At 55.3% G+C, this 16441-nt stretch overlaps 1 protein-coding gene and 1 pseudogene across 1 annotated transcript; one reads left to right on the forward strand and one right to left on the reverse strand.

Moving 5' to 3' along the window:
- The first annotated feature begins 8975 nt into the window (after nucleotides 1-8975).
- Nucleotides 8976-10585, forward strand: LOC123185685 (uncharacterized protein At4g06744-like). Its single transcript, XM_044597527.1, has one exon. The coding sequence runs from the start codon at nucleotides 9009-9011 to the stop codon at nucleotides 10356-10358; it is 1350 nt and encodes a 449-aa protein (XP_044453462.1). The 5' UTR covers nucleotides 8976-9008; the 3' UTR covers nucleotides 10359-10585.
- Nucleotides 10586-11131: 546 nt separating this feature from the next.
- LOC123189701 (protein trichome birefringence-like 11) lies at nucleotides 11132-14043 on the reverse strand (annotated as a pseudogene).
- Between the last annotated feature and the right edge of the window lie 2398 nt (nucleotides 14044-16441).

Raw genomic sequence — 16441 nt, forward strand, 5'->3', positions numbered from 1 at the left:
CCGCCTTGGCCCATAGTCGTGCCTCGTCCTTGATGGTGTCGGAGGTGAAGGTGATCGATGGTGTCGCTCCGTCAAAGATGCAGGCATTACGTTGCTTCCAAATCCACCAAGCTAGGATGATGAGGGAGGATATACCCTTGCGCATGGAAGCGGGCGCGATGTCGAGGGAGGATTGCCACCACACTTGGAATGGCGTGTCGGGGGCAGGGAGGCTGATGGGCACACGTGCCCAGCCGAGGATCTCATGCCAAATTTGGTGAGAGAAGGAGCAACCGGCAAGAAGGTGGTGCATAGTCTCTTCGTCCTGGTCACACAATACGCAAGCGTCATCGTGGGGCAATCCGCGGCGAGCCAGGCGCTCCGCGGTCCAGCATCGGTTTTACATGGCCAGCCAAAGGAAGAACTTGACGCGGAGCGGGGCCCAAGGTCGCCAGGTGAGCCGCCAGAAAGGGTCTTCACAAGCGCCGAAGAATAGGGCCTTGTAGCAAGAGCTTGCCGTGTATGTAGCAGATGAGGTCCAACGCCAGCGTAGCGTGTCCGGCTCATTGGAGAGAGTAGTGTGACGCACCAAGCGCCAAAGCTGAACATACTGCACCATGGCCGTCGGCCCAAGCGCACCGCGGATATCCTGTACCCAAGAGTGCTGGTGTAGACCCTCACACACGCAGCGTTGCTTCCGAAGGCGCCTTGGGACGAGAGCGAGAATGAGAGGGGCAATCTCGGCCACAGAGGTGCCAGAGATCCAGTGGTCAGTCCAAAATCTGTAAGAGTCTCCCGCTCCAAGCTGCCAGGTCGTGGAGGCCCTGAAAATTGCACTCGCGTGCGCATCGTGGGGGGTGTGAAGGTGGCTCCACGGGCGAGTAGCATCGGTGCGTTGCAACCATAGCCAACGAACACGGAGAGAGATGCCCGTACGTTGTATGTCCCGGATACCGAGACCACCGAGGGAGATAGGCCAGCATACGCGCTGCCAGTTGACGAGGCACTAGCCACCGTTGGCCTTATCCGATCCTGCCCATAAGAATCCACGGATGATCCGGTTCACCTTCTTGATGGCGGTGCTGTTGAAGGCGATGGCCATGAGGAAGTGCGTGGGGATGGCACTGAGGACGTGGCGCACAAGGGATAGACGGTCTCCCTTGGATAGCATGGATGCCCGCCATGTGGAGAGCTTAAGCCCAAGCTTGTCGATGATCGGTTGCAAGCTCGTCGAAGAGGCCTTGCAGATAGAGAGGGGCAGCCCGAGGTAGGTGATGGGAAAGTGAGTGACGGGGCACTACATCTCCGCGGCTATAGTGGCCATGTGGTCATCGGTGCATTGTATAGGAGTGGCCGAGCACTTGTCAAAGTTTGTTTAAAGCCCAGAAGCGAGCCCAAAGACGTGGAGGAGCCTGCGGACCGTGGCGAGGTCGTGGGAGTCCGGGTGGCAGAAGATGACCACGTCGTCGGCATAAAGTGATATGCTCGAAGCTGCGTGATGATTGGTCAAGCGATGAAGGAGGCCTAGCTCAACCGCACGTAGCAACATGGAGTTCAGCACGTCGATGACTAAGGTGAAGAGCATGGGTGAGACCGGGTCGCCTTGACGAAGGCCGTGAGCGTGGTCGATCGGAGGCCCTGGGTGGCCGTTGATGAGAACTCTCGTGGAGGCCGCGGAGAGAAGCATGGAAATCCATTCACGCCAGCGTGGGCCAAACCCAAGGTGCTGAAGAAGTTGCAGAAGGAAGGGCCAGGAGATGATGTCGAACGCACGAGCGATGTCCAACTTGAGAAGCATGCGTGGCGCCTTCAGGTTGTGCAAGAGACGAGCCGTCTGCTGCACGAGGAGGTAGTTGTCGTGGATGCATCGCCCTGCAATAAACGCGCTCTGGTTGGTGGAGACCATGGTGTTTAGCCGAGGAGCGAGACGGAGGGAGAGAAGCTTCGCGACTAGCTTGGTGAAGATGTGTATGAGACTGATGGGTCTATAGTCGAAGAGGGATTGCGCGTCTGCACACTTGGAAACAGTGTAAGAAGTGCCTCGTTGAGCTTCTGCAGCCCACGACCGTTCATGGCGTAGAGCTTGTCGAAAGCCGCAAGAAAGTCAGGCTTGATCGTGTCCCAACAGGCGACTAGGAACTCGGCGGTGAATCCATCGGGGCCGGGCGCCTTCCCGGTCGGCAAGCTCTTGACGGCGCTCCAAATCTCCTCCTCGGTGAATGGCGCGTCAAGCTCAAGAAGATCAAACTGCGGCACCCGAAGGGCATGAAGATCGAGCGTGATATCGCGATCGGAAGTGCTGCCAAGGGCGTTAGAGAAGTGGACAAAGGCGGCCTCGGTCATCTCATCGTGGTCGGTGACAATTTGGGTGCCGACGCGCAAACTTGCCATAAGATTTCTTTGCTTGCGATGGGCAGCGTGCACTTTGAGGTAGGATACCGTGGCATCATCACTCCGGAGCCAAGAGAGACGCACACGTTGTCTGGCGATGGATCGCTCGAGCGAAGCAAGGCCAAGGTAGGACGCCTTGAGCTTCCGACGAAACCAGGTCTCGAGGGGGGATAACGGACGTAGATCTTGAGTAGCCTCCAATCTCGCAATGAGCTCGCGGGACACCATAAGCTGAAAGGACACATTGCCGATCGTGCGTGCACTCCAGCTTTGCAGCCTCCTTGCAGTCGCCTTGAGACGTGTCACGATCCGTCTAAAGGGATCGGCGTCCGGCGGCGAAGAGGCCCAAGCCTCAGCAACCACATGGTGAAAACCTTCTAACTTCGGCCAAAATCTCTCAAAGTGGAAACGTCGTGCACCCGGAGGGCGGGCCATGCAGTCAACAAGAAGCGGGCAGTGATCGGAGGCCGCGAAGGAGAGGCAGCGGAGTAGGCAGTGCGGGTGGGCGATCTCCCAACTGGAGGTGCAAAGAATGCGGTCGTTGCGAACCAGAGTGGGGGCGTCGTGCTCGTTGGACCAAGTATATCGTCGGCCGTGCATATAGAGGTCACGAAGCTCCTTGTCGGCGATGAAGCGCCTAAATCTGTTCATGGTGCGACGGTTGATGTTAGAGTTGTTCTTCTCCGAGGCCGAGGTGATCATGTTGAAATATCCACCAATTAGCCATGGGCCGATACGGGACTCGCGCACGTCATGTAACTCGGCAAGGAACTCGAGTTTGGCGTCATCATCTTGAGGCCCGTACACCCCGGTGAGCCACCAATGGCCCTCACCAGCCAAGGAGGAGACCAAGGTCGTAACGTGATGCTCACCGATGAGGGGGTTGGAGAGGGAGATGGTAGAACGTTGCCAAGCAAGGAGGATGCCACCGCGTGTGCCATCTGCGGGGAGGAAGAAATAGTCCTCAAAGGACGGACCTAGCGTGTCCACGACAATGGCGTCAGAGACGTGAGTGAGCTTTGTCTCTTGGAGACACACTATGGTAGGTGCGGTAGCGGAGATCACGCTGCGGACGGCGGAGCGCTTAGCGCCGGAGTTAAGACCATGGACATTCCAAAAAATTGTTTTGAGGTTACAATCCATAGGAAAAGGTGGGGGGCACGTTATAGACGGCGCAGAGGCAGCCACCTAGGCGACAATGAGCTGCCCCGGGGGAGGGGGCAGCGAGCTGGGCAGTTGCCACCCGAAGAAGTCGGCGAAAGTTTGTAGCACGTCTAATGCAAGTGGATGCTCGAAGAGGAGGGCGTATTTGGCAAGCACCTCGTCGGAGATTGGCGCATCGTCGCAAGAGATGAGACCGAGACGGCGTAGTAACACCCGCTTGGCTTTCATCTCGGAGTTTAGCCCTTGATCCGCGTGCACAATCCGGAAACTGCAGCGGGGGGTGAAGTTGGCCGGTAGCTCCTTTCTACGTCGCCGAGGCTTGGGCGTCGGGAGTAGAGCGGACGCCCTGGTGGAGATGGCATCGATGAAAGAAGAAAGATCCACGTCGGGCGCGGAAACATCTGCAGTTTGTATGGGCTGCATGGGTGGTGGGGCCGGCCTGTCCTCGACCGGACTGATGGGTGCAGCACGCAAGACCACGTCCAAGTAGGGTGGGCCCGCCATAGGCTCGGGATCGGCGTGGTCCATGCAGAGGGAGGGCGTGTTAGGAGAGGCCGCGACCAAGCGTGCTGGGGCCTCGGTCGGCACAGGATCCGGGCTGCATGTGGACAGGGGGAGGGGAGGCGTGGGATTGGCCGCAGACGAATCTCCCGCGTCGGCCGAGTTAGCAACAGGCGGGAGTGTCCGGATGGGCCCCTCAATGTCGCCCAGCAGGCGCGACACAGGCCCATCATCACAAGGAGGGGCGTTGTCGACTCCTGATTGGCTGATTGGGATCGCCAGGGAAACCCCAGTGGGGCTTGGGGAGGAAGGCGTGGCGCTGGTTGGCCGGTTTGAAATGCACGCATCTCGGGACACCTGGGACCCAAAGGTATGCACAGGGTCGGATGGGCTGGTCTCCAGCGCCGGGGATGGCGCGTCTGGCGCGTCACGTGGCCCAACATCGGTCAGCAGGGGGGTGTCGCCCAATCAGAGCCGCGCGGAGACCCGGTCAGCGGAGGGAAAAGCATCAGGGTGGGGCCCCAAGATTCCCTCCCAACCACGGCACGGAGGAGGCACGTGCGCATGGCGACGGCCGCGCCGGCGGCCGCCCCGACCAGGGTGCCGCCAAGAGCCGCCGGAGCGGGCAGGGGGGAACTGGTGATGCTGCGGCCAGCGCAGAGGCAGCGGGGGGGGAGTCCTGTGCAGCTCCATCCTCGGAAGCAGGCGGGGGTGGCCGGCGGTAATTGATGCAGGAAGCCACTTGGATACGGACGAGGAAGCGCGCGAGCCCAAGCGCGAGGCGCTCGGCGCGGTCCGGGTCGGTGTCAAGCTCCACAGCGTCGTCGCCCGGCAGGAGGAGCTCGGAAGAGCGCGGAATCGCGTCCGGGTTGATGGTCCATGCGCTCAAATGAAAGACGGACATGTCGGCGAGGTTGCACGTCTCGGGGGCGAGGTGCTTGACCTTGCAGAAGGGGACGAGCAAGGTCTCGGCGGCCGCCCGGTGCCAAGCGTGATCAGGGATGTCGTAGAGCTCGAGGGACACAAGGAAGAGCGCCTTAACGGGCTCGGAGCCGGCCTCGCGACCCCATGGATGGAAGATCAGCTGGAACCGGAGGTGCGAACGCGGCTCAGGGTGACGCGGGCACGGGACTCCATGCTGGAGAAGCAGAGAAGGAAATCTTCTGGAGCGTGCTTGTGAATGGTGAACTCCGCAGCGGCAAGATCACACTGGGAGCAAATGGCGTCGGCAACCTCCTTCCGCGACACGCCCGTGCGGCAGCCCGCGACGATGACGAGCAGCGCACGCTCCAGCGCACGCTCAGCCTCGATGATCTCCTGGAGCGCGGTAGGTAGCACACAACGGCCGCAGGGCGAAAAGCAGGGTGCCCGGAGAGCGGCGTGGCGACGGAAGAGGCGACCGAGGTCGGCGAGGAAGGCCGCGAGGAAGACGCAGGGGCAGAGGTGGCCGGAGACGGCAGGGCGGCCCGAGACGAGGCCGCCGCAGTCCACCCGGAGGACTCAGGGGATGCGTGTCCCGGGGGCGATCCGGCGCCCTGGGTAGACCCGGAGAGCACGGGCGCACCAGCCCCAGAAGCCCCCGTCGCGGGCGTGAGCAAGCCCGAGGAGGTACGCGTGGCGGCCAAGGATCCTGAGGACGAGGGGTGGCCGTCCGCGGCGACCGGAGCGGGAACACGGCGCCGAAGCGGAGGGGGGGAACCATGGGAGGACGACGCGACGGCCCGGGGAAGGGTGCAAGACTTGGCCTTGTGGCCAAAGAAACGACAGCGATGGCAACGAATATCCTTCCTGCAATCAGAGAGGGGGTGACCGGAGCCCAAGCACCGTGGACAGTCGCCCTCGCGAAGCCAAGACGGCCTGGGGCGGGGCCGCACGTCCGGGCCGCGCCGGCGATTGTCCGGCGCGCGCGGACGGGGCCGCTTGCGGCTCGCCACCACCTGCCAAGGCACGCGCGCAACCACCTCCTCCAAGGGCCTCCGGCAGATCTCGGAGCGGGGAGGCGGGCGCGGGGCAGGCGGCGGAGCTGGGCCCGACGGCGATGTCGCAGGGGAAGGAGAACGGGAGGGAGCGGGCGCCCGGGACGGCGATGGCGGGCGGCAGAGGATCTGGCGGTAGGTGAGCGGCGACCCGGCGGAGGAAGGGCTCGACTCTACCCATCTATCCTCGCGGGAGCGCCCGACAGCGGCGGAGGCCGGGGGGGGGGGGAGGCCATGACCGAGGTCGCGGGCTGGGCGGTGCGGCTGGGGCGGCCGACGCCGAGGAAGGTGGACGCCGGGGCCGGAGTGGCCGCCGGCGTGAGGGAGCAGGTGGGAGGGAGCAGGGACTTTTTTAAAGGATGCAACGGTACGAGCCTATAGAACAGATCCTGTTCAAGTAAGGTCGTTTAAAAGAATTGTGCTCCACGAGGAATTGAACCCAGCCGCTAACGCTATAGTGATCAGACTATCAGCCACTAGACTAGACAATAATTGATCAACTTTTTTCAAACCTCATGTTTTTGAATTGATGAACTTTTTTAAATTTTGCAAACTTTTTTCAGGTCCGTGAACTTTTTTGAATTCATGAAACTTTTGCATTTTCTTCAAAAGTCAATGGTTGACTGGTCAACCATCGACCAAGCGAACCAAGTTTTTTTTTTTTGAGTCTACCAAGCGAACCAAGTGTACCATGGGGAAGCGACTGTGTCGCCGTGTGAATGGGCCAGCCCATGGCTGCAGGCGCGTGGGTGCCAAAACTCCTAACCGCCACACAAGGCGCCGACTAGGAGGTCTCCGCGGCTTGCTCACATACACAATGTCTTTTTAGTTAGAGACGATGGGCTAAGCCGTGCGGCCAAGCAGAAGGATATTGGGGTCACCTATTTATCTGTCTAATAATAATGTCTGCTATATCCATCCTTTAAACCATGTCCTCCAAATATTTGAAAACACCATTTACAGATCTTCCAACATCATATGGTATCCCAATATAGTTATCATCCATTTTGGACTTCTTGAAAGGGGAAATGGAGGATTTGGATAAATCATTAAATAGATGATAGAGGCATATTAATAACTGTTTTTTTGGAGTGTCACTAATAGCTGCTCATAAGAACCCAGGGAAAGGGATTCGAGATCCACTGATTAAGGGTCAGTTCTTTTGGGCGGCTTAAAAATAAGCTGCCTCTTCCCAGCTTAAAAAATAAGCCGCTTCAAAAATTTGTTGAGACTTCTAAATTAGTAATCCTATAACTAGTTTAGAAGCCTCAATAAATAAGAGAGACGACTTATAGGAAAAGCTAAAGAGGAGACGGCTTATTTTTTAAGCCATAAAAAATGGCCTTAAAATGTGTTAAAGCCCACTAGTATAAATACTGGAGTTTTTATTTTGAGCAATGTATAAACACCCGAAATCACTAATTAAGGAGTACTCGTTGCAAAGATCACTCCAATTCCCCTAATTGCGACAAGTGACGCACATGCAGCGCATCACTTGTCGCAACCTGGGAGTTTTTCCCTTTTTTCGTACATCCATTTATTCAAAATGTTTTATCTCTCAAACCATGCGTCCAAATCTCGAACCGTTTTCACCGTTGGATTCCTCGCGTTGAGATCTTCAAAACTAGATACCATGTTGATAGGTTTTGACGAACTTTTTTTCACGAAAAAAGGACGAAAAAACCGAACCGGGAGCACAGGTTTTTTCCCTTTCCGAAAGAGGCATGCCCATGCCTCTCACGAAATCACAACCGTGCCTATCGCGAAAGCAAAACCGTGACTCTCGCGAGAAAAAAACATGTTTTTTCATTTCCGAGAAGGCACGGCCATGACTCTCGCGAAAACACAACCGTGACTCTTGCGGAAGCAAAACCGTGACTCTCGCGAAAGGAAAAAAATAGAAAACGCGTTTTTTCCTTTTCGAGAGGCACGACGTTGTCTCTTGCGAAAGCACAACCATGCTTCTCGCGGAAGCAAAACTGTAACTCCCGCGAAAGAAAAAAAACAGAAAACGCGTTTTTTTCGTTTCCGAGAGACACGGCCGTGGCTCTCACGGAAGCAAAACCGTGACTCTCGCGAAAGAAAAAAAAAATAGAAAACACGTTTTTTTCCGTTTTCGAGAGGCACGACCGTGACTCTCGCGAAAGCAAAACCGTGTCTCTCGCGGAAGTAAAATCGTAACTCTCATGAAAGAAAAAAAACATGTTTTTCGCGCAAAATAAATTTTTTTTAAAAATTGATTAAAAGCTAAGGAAGACCGGTGAAAAACCAAAACGTCAAAGAAACGAAAAAAAATGTTCAAAAAACCAGAAACGCGTGCGAAAAAATAAAAAAAATCCGGAGGAAGCACCCAAAGCGCGACACGTGACGAATGACTGTAAGCGCGCCAAGTGGCGCTGATTGTTGCGACACTTCTGAAAAAGCGCTCGTTAATTAGTTGCTCTCTACGGGGGGTAGGGAGTGGACCCATTAAACTAATTCGGTGGTCACGTACGCACATCGGTTGCAGGCCCAAGTAACTGGGTGTTAGCTACAGTAGCATAGATTTCACTTAGACGCTGACTGCGCGTCCATAGGATGAGGCCACTCGATGGCGCCGTCGCGCTCCACCTTCATCAGCGGGTCGGTGTTTATGATGCCACCCCACACCTGAGTGGTATCCGCGTCCAACCACTGCAACAAGCAGCAGCTAACCACAGAAAGCTCATCTAAAAAAAAGCTAACTAGAGAAAGTTGCAGCTGTTCCGAACCATCCTTGCCTCCTTGGACAAGTCGCCTGAAGAGTACTGCAGGTTTCAGCAATCCCCAGTAGGTAGTCAGTCTGCATGCATGCATGCATGCTACGACCATAATGGATTGGCGCCATGCAACCGCGGGAGACGACGCCGCGCCAACCTTGCCGGCTTCCCTAGCTAGGCATATATATACAGTTAAGCGCAAGGCACTGTGTGGTGTGTTCTCATTTCTGCCACCGACGCCTCCTCCCGTGATCGGACAATGGCTCGCCCGCTTCCTCGCCGCCTCGCTCTCTTCTGCGTCCTGGCCTCCTGCATTGCGCTCGCGCTCGCGGCGGGCACCACCCGTCCGAGCCGGCGGGGCCTCGCCGTAGGCGACAGCCAGGACGGAGGGGCTAGCGACGTCGGGGTTGGCGGTGGCGGCGGGTACGACGACAGCTTGATGCCCCGGCCGGCGCCGTCGTCCGAGCCGAGGGCGTGCCAGTTCGAGAACGAGCGGCTGTACAGGGCGTACCTGGTGATCCAGAAGTTCAGGAAGACGGTGATCTGCGACCCCAAGGGCGTCACCGCCACCTGGGCCGGCACCGACCTCTGCGGCTCCTACAAGGGCTTCTTCTGCGGGCGGCCGATCAACGTCAGCGACCGGACCGTCGCGTCCGTCGACCTCAACGGCTTCAACCTGCGGTCCGACTCGCTGCAGGGCTTCGTGGACGGCCTGCCGGACCTCGCGCTGTTCCACGCCAACTCCAACAGCTTCGGCGGCGCCGTGCCCAACCTCCGGGGCCTGCAGTACTTCTACGAGCTGGACCTGAGCAACAACAAGCTGGCGCCGGCCCCGTTCCCGACGGACGTGCTGGGGCTCACCAACGCCACCTTCATCGACATCCGCTTCAACAGCTTCTTCGGCGAGCTGCCGGCGGGGCTCTTCGGCTCCTTCCCGGAGGTGGAGGCCATCTTCGTCAACAACAACCGCTTCTCCGGCCAGCTCCCGGACAACCTCGGCGACTCGCCCGTCAACTACCTCTCCCTCGCCAACAACGACTTCACGGGGCCCATCCCCTCCTCCATCGGCCGCGCCGCCGGCACGCTCCTGGAGGTGCTCTTCCTCAACAACAGCCTCGGCGGCTGCCTCCCCTACGAGCTCGGCCTGCTGGCCAGGGCCACGGTCATCGACGCCGGCACCAACCGCCTCACCGGCACCATCCCGCTGTCGTACGCGTGCCTGCGGAGCGTGGAGCAGCTCAACCTGGCGGACAACCTGCTGTACGGCGTGGTGCACGACTCGCTCTGCCGGCTCGCCTACGACGGCCGCCTCGCCAACCTCACGCTCTCCGGCAACTACTTCACGTGGCTCGGGCCCTGCTGCTGGGACCTGGTCAGGGAGGGGAAGCTCAACGTCGACCGCAACTGCATCCTCTGGGCGCCCAACCAGCGCTCCTTCCACGAGTGCGCCCAGTTCTTCCACGACAACTGGAGCAGGATGACGTGCCCCGTCAGCAAGTACGTGCCGTGCCACCCCAAGTGGTACGCCGTCGACGCCGCCTCGGCCAGGGAGGAGCCCGCGGCGGCGGAGGAGTACAAGTACCGGACCTACTCGGCCTTGCACCCGTAAGGGCCCGCCACCGCCATGCCGGCGAGGGCCGGCAGCTGGCTCCACGTACGCGGCCGGTACACTTGTTAAAGAGGGCGAAAGCACTGCGCGTCTACTCTCGTGAGCTTACCCGCACGACGCAGCTGCTTGGTCGTTGCGACGGCTGGTCTCTGTCCACATTGTTGTTGTTTGTACTTTTCTAGTGTGCCCTTTCTCATCCACTATTACGGTCCGCTTGATTCAGGTGCTTGCATGCCCGGCATGCATGTCTCGCTAGGTACGTACGTGGTCACAAGTGGCTGCCTTTTCTCTTTCCCTCAGCGAATCATAATGATGTAATAATTCAGGTCATTTTTTAGGCAAAAGATTTTGCCACTTTCACTGATTAAGAAAGTAGTTCAAGACAAAGGCCGCTTTGAGGCGAAAAATTAGTAGTAGTACTCATGCAGCATTAAATTACGCAAATGCTTAGCGCCCGCGCACCCATCACCGGGGTGATAGTGTGGGGAAAACCCTCGTGTTGCGCTTCTTTCAAACCTCCCGAGAGATTAGCGCCACTTTGATTTGTAGGATTCTAAAAGCATGGGAATATAGGACTGGCATGACATGTCCATCTCGATCCTACAGGATTTTGGTTTATTTGATTGCATCATAGGAGAAACAAAGGATTTTTTTTAAAGAGGTTTGAATGGTAACTTTTTTGAAACTGTACCGTTCTTAACTAGATGACTTACTAGTAACGTGTAGTCACAATTTTCAAACTTTGGTTGCAAAGCGATACAAAAAAAATTGGATTGGCAAAATGAAACTTATTAGATTTATGATGAGAAATATTTTGACAATATAAATTGCTATGATGTCTTTCACGTTGTATATTTACAGGTGTCCGTGTATAAACTCTTTGTGGGTGTGTATCATCTTGATCCAACGTTTGCGTCAGCGAAATTCCCATTTTTCGGTAAACAAAGGGTGCATGAGTAGTTTTGTGCTATTCACACTGATAATCGAGGCCACAGCCCTCATTGATTCCTATTAACAGAAACCCCTTGTCATGAGACCTGCTGGACTTTAATTTCCTCTTCAGCAATCAAGTAGATATATCCCCTGTAATTTGCCTATCAGTGTTCTTGAGCCAGAAACGGAGGCATTGTTTGCTCCAACATGATCTGCCTTTTCATGAAGAGGGCGTAGAGAAGCTCATTCCAGACATCAGGGACTCCAGGCAGGCACCAGTGGCTGCAATCCTCTACCTCTTTGATTTCTGATGTCTTGTTCGTATGGGCTTGCCTTGAACTCAAAGGACTTCTGAACACTGAGAGGTGGCCGTCTTTTCGTTGGGCCGTCATCCGGGTCACGTTCAGTATATCCAACCCAGGCAGCCTGGGCCTGTGATGGCTCCCTAGAACATCGTTCACGGGCTTCAGCATGTCGGCCCATTGCTCCAGCGATTTGAACGGTGTCATGTCTGGAAGTGTTTCTTGCTGACAAAACCCTCCAGAATTCCAGTCACCACCGCTGCAGAGAAATTAACAGTGGTCGATCATGGAGGGTGAGGATCATTTTGCAATTTAATCAAGTACCACAACGAACAACTTATTAACACTAGCTATGTTTATTGTCAAAGGAAAAAAGGAAACTAGTTGTATTGACATGGTACAGACCTGAAGTGCGTAGGAGAATAGGTTCGGAAGATGGCCTGGGTCTTGTTTGCATTAACATTTTTCTGAAGCCAGTCGAACAGTGTTTTTATTGATCTTCTGTATGCATCGCTGACGCTCATATTCATCTTCACCTCATTCCCTTCTTGGAAATACGCACCCCTGGTGTATAAATGTAAACCTGGTTTCAGACAGATGACGGGTGCAATTATGATGAACTAACTGTTCTGATTAACAAAAACATAATTACAAAGAATTGTCTATCAATCAGCACAAAGCACACATAAAGCATAATGAATCTATGGTATATTCTCGAAACTGGAAGATAAATTCTTGAAGGTGACGGATAGAGTGAAACTAATAAGGACACTGTTACATAAATCTTTGATCACACGCAGATAGCTATTTCTCTATGAAATTACTCACATAAAAACACAGAAATTATCGCAGAACAAAACATAGAAATAATTACATATGAAGAACTAGCTGACAGGGTTTGCAACTTAGCTACTAATTTGAATGCAAAAGTACTGCCAGTTCCATGAAACAGGAAAAGCCATTAACTCAACATAAATATGCAGATATATGATAGCTACTTGCTTACCATCCAATTGTTTTGTCTTTTGTCCACCAATGCCCAGAGTTGAAGATTAACAGATCAGCATCCCTCCACTTACACCGGCCAGACATCCAATCCATGGAATCCACCCTGACCGTACTCTTAACAAACTTGGGGGCTCCAGCCGGTCCATGACCTTGCGGGACTAGAAACGGGGACCTGTAATACTCGACAGTGCAATTGTAGTCTCTGAACTTGAATATAAAGAACCCATCATGCTTTGTGATGGGTCTGCCATTGATCTCATAGATGAAGCTCTTGTCTGGGACAGCAGTAGAGAGCATACAAAGCAGAGACTCCCATTGGTTCCTTCCAATCGAATCGCCGACGAATACCACTCTTTTGTTTCGTAGCCTCTCTAGCATACTCTTAGCATGAAACCTAAGAAATCACAGAAATCCAGATTATGACATAGAAAATGACATAAATTGTGCCAGAATACTTGAATAAAGTGTGGATATTCAGATAATCCCTAGGCCCAAAACCACAAACATCAGATATTCAGATAGACACGGTTATAGTATTGGCACTGACAGGAAGTCCATTTGCTATTCTAAAACAAAGGGAAGTCCCGTTGCTCAAAGGTGATCTTCTCAGTAATAATTAGTGCTAGAATTCATTTCTAAAAAAATTAGTGGTACAATCGCTCGAGTAGATTTAACTTATCAACATCACCGACTATACAACCTTTCAGTTTCAATACAGAGTTGCTTCGGTACAAACTTACGAGCGAATCAATTTGATCTTATTTGGTCTGGTGCGTAGCTAAATGACTAAGTAAAACTGTAAAATGTCTCACTAAAAAATAAGTAAAACTGTAAAAGACGACACACGAGAAAAGGGGTCAACCAACGGACCTGGGGAGATCGCATCGCAGCACGACGGCTGCCACCGCCATCTGGTGTAGGAGGCGTCGGGGCGGCCGTTCTCCGAGCACCGGAACCCGCCGTCGAGGAACGGGCAGTCCTTGGACTCGTAGAGCGGGTAGCTGTCGTCCCGCACCCACTCCCCGTCGAAGAAGTCGCAGTCCCGCGCCACCGCACCGGGCGCCGACGCGGAGGCCCCGCAGCCCCAGAGCTTCCTGGGCGCCGACAGGGCGGACCCGACGGCCGTCGAGCAGCGGGGCGACGCGGGGCAGGCGAGCAGCAGCAGCGCGGCGGCGGCGGAGGCCAGCGTGGCGGCGAGGACCAGCGCCATCCCGGCCTTCTCCAGCGGCCTCGTGGCGGCCAGCCGCGCCAGCCGCTTGACCGACGGCCCTAGCATGCCGCCGCGCCCGGCCGGCGCTTAATTCGCTTCCTGGTCGAGGTCGTCGACGATCGAGCAGCGGGCTAGCTTTCGCAAGCGTATGCCTGTGAGAACAGACATGGAGGATGCAGCGGGGGAAGGTTGGGTTGTGATCGGGACGGGAATCGAGCATACGTGTCCCCGACTGGCTTCGATCGACAAGCGATGCGTTGTTGATCGCGGGGCCCATCATGTATCGATCATCGTTCGAGGCCCATGTATCGCGCGCTCGCGATCGCGGGGCCCGCCTGAATCAGGCGTCGTTGATCAGCCCTTAAAGCGTGATTTTGAGGCTTCCAGTAAAAATCATGTACACATCTCAATTGCAAACAAAAAAAGGTAAAATCCTCTCTTTTGACATTCTTGATTGGGATTACCTCATTTAACCAAATTTGTGCCATTTTTACTTTTCTATCTCAAACCAACTCCAACGCTAGACCGGGACAGTCGTTTTGTCCACTTTCCGTCGGTAAAATGGACGACCGTGTTAGGTTTTGACCGTCCTTCTACAGGTGCACCCAATGGCCCGCCGCAGTTGACAAAAACGTCCGCTTAACTTAAATGCAAATATAAACAAAAGATATAAAAAAAGCAATTTAAACGAACTACATATTACATTAAAAAGTTCACAGCCGAACTATCCACGTGCATTAAAAATAAATTAATAAAAAATGACCTTAAACCAAATGAAATCCTAGATTGGCCGTCTCCGCCGTCCGCACTGCATGCCGTCTTCCTTGTTCGTGCTGAGGTCGATGAAGGGAGGCGGCTGCCACACATGGGCTAGTGGCGCCGGCGGCTGCACTGCAAGGGGTGGCGAGGGCGCGCTGGGCGGTGACCACGCGTCGGCCCCAACCCGCACGGCCGGCGCTGACACCAGCTCCGGGGTGCATGGCAGAGTCATAGTCCACGACCAATGTTGGCCCTCCGCCTCTGGGTTCCACCGAGGCTCCGCGTCGTCCCGCTCCACCAATCCCTCAAGCTCCGGGATGGCGACATCGGCGATGGCCGACAATGCCATCTGGACCTCGAGTTCGTCTCGCTACTCCCTCTGGATCCGCTTGTACTCCCTCCGGATGTCCTCGAGCACCGGTCGCACTAGCTCCTCCTCTTCGACCGTCGTCGGATGACGCGGCGGTGGCGATGGAGGCGAGGACGTGCGTGTGTCCTGGCACGCCCGCGGGCATGGGGAGGGCTAGGAGCACGCACCGGTGGTGGGCTCTGCGCACGGTTGGCAAAGTAGGTTTGTCGCTGCACGTCATGCTCATCACCGAACCGCATATCCCAAAGAAGCGACTCAATGTCGTACCTTGGGTTGTCGAGGAGATGCGTCGGGATCTGGTGGCGCTGATGGTTGAACTCTTGGAGGCGGACGCGGTCGCTCGCTGGGACGGTCGGCATAGGCACCCGATCCGGGCTCAAATGCCACCCATTCGGCACTTGTGCATCCGGCCATGGAAGCGGGGTGGCCGTCTCCAAGTACCTACGGCAGATCACAATCTCGACGTAGGGCTTGATGTGTGGCGACCAGAGAGATGGAGAATCCGGCAGTGCTCCTCGACCCGCTCCTCGGCCGGTGAAGACGAGCCCGCCTCATGGTCGTCCTTGGCCTTCTTGCTGGGTACCCACTTCCACATGCCCATTGCGGGTGGTGGCGGCGGCCGGAGACGTGCTCTAGGCTTGTCGGGGGTGGAGAGGGCAGGAAGGAAGTGGGAGGTGGTGAAGAGGCACTGGTGAAGACGATGTGGACTGACTGGTACACGGGTTGGCGTTAAAAAGGACGCTTCAGGGCGGCTAGGTGGCTAACAAACAGGCCTGCCCACGCGTGTGGCTTAAATGGGGCTGGTGGGATGTAGTTGGATGGCTGACGCGCGGGCCTGAGGGTGGACGAGAAGAGGACGCATGCGCGCCTGGTCGTTGCCCGTCTAGACACAAATCAGGAGCTATTTTGCTTCGAAAATGAGTCGAGCTCGACGCCAACCGGACACAATTTAGGGTTGCGGTCACACGTTGAGCCATCGTGTTTGTTCATTTGGGCCGAAACAGACACATGCGGAGCAAATGGGATCGCGCGTTGGAATTGGCCTCACTCCACGGGTCTTCCCTCCTCAACCGGTTTCTTCATGTGCTATTCACCACTGCGGTACATGGTTTTCTCGGTTAAATTTTGCTACACAAGGGCATCTTCGATGCGGACCCCTAAAACGGACAGATTATTTGTCTACGTACTGATCCGGACAATTCCACGGACACTCATGCTAAAGATGGTCATCCAACCATGCTCGCATACATTTTAAACTAGACTTAAACAAACCGGACGACTTCATGCAACCCGGATGAGTTTCATCTAAATCGGACCAAATACATAATATTTTTGACATATCTAACTAAACAAAAGCGTTCGAAAGTTAATCTAGTCTAAATCTTCACGGGCGACCACCATGAGCTCCCAAAAGCATCTGGCCTCCAAGCCCTTGTTGTTCCCTTCTGTCTCCATGTCCAGTGGTGGCGAGCCCCAGGAAGTGAAGGCGCGGTCGCCGGCG

The sequence above is a fragment of the Triticum aestivum genome, chromosome 2A (assembly GCF_018294505.1).
Source record: "Triticum aestivum cultivar Chinese Spring chromosome 2A, IWGSC CS RefSeq v2.1, whole genome shotgun sequence".
NCBI classification, from domain to species: domain Eukaryota; kingdom Viridiplantae; phylum Streptophyta; class Magnoliopsida; order Poales; family Poaceae; genus Triticum; species Triticum aestivum.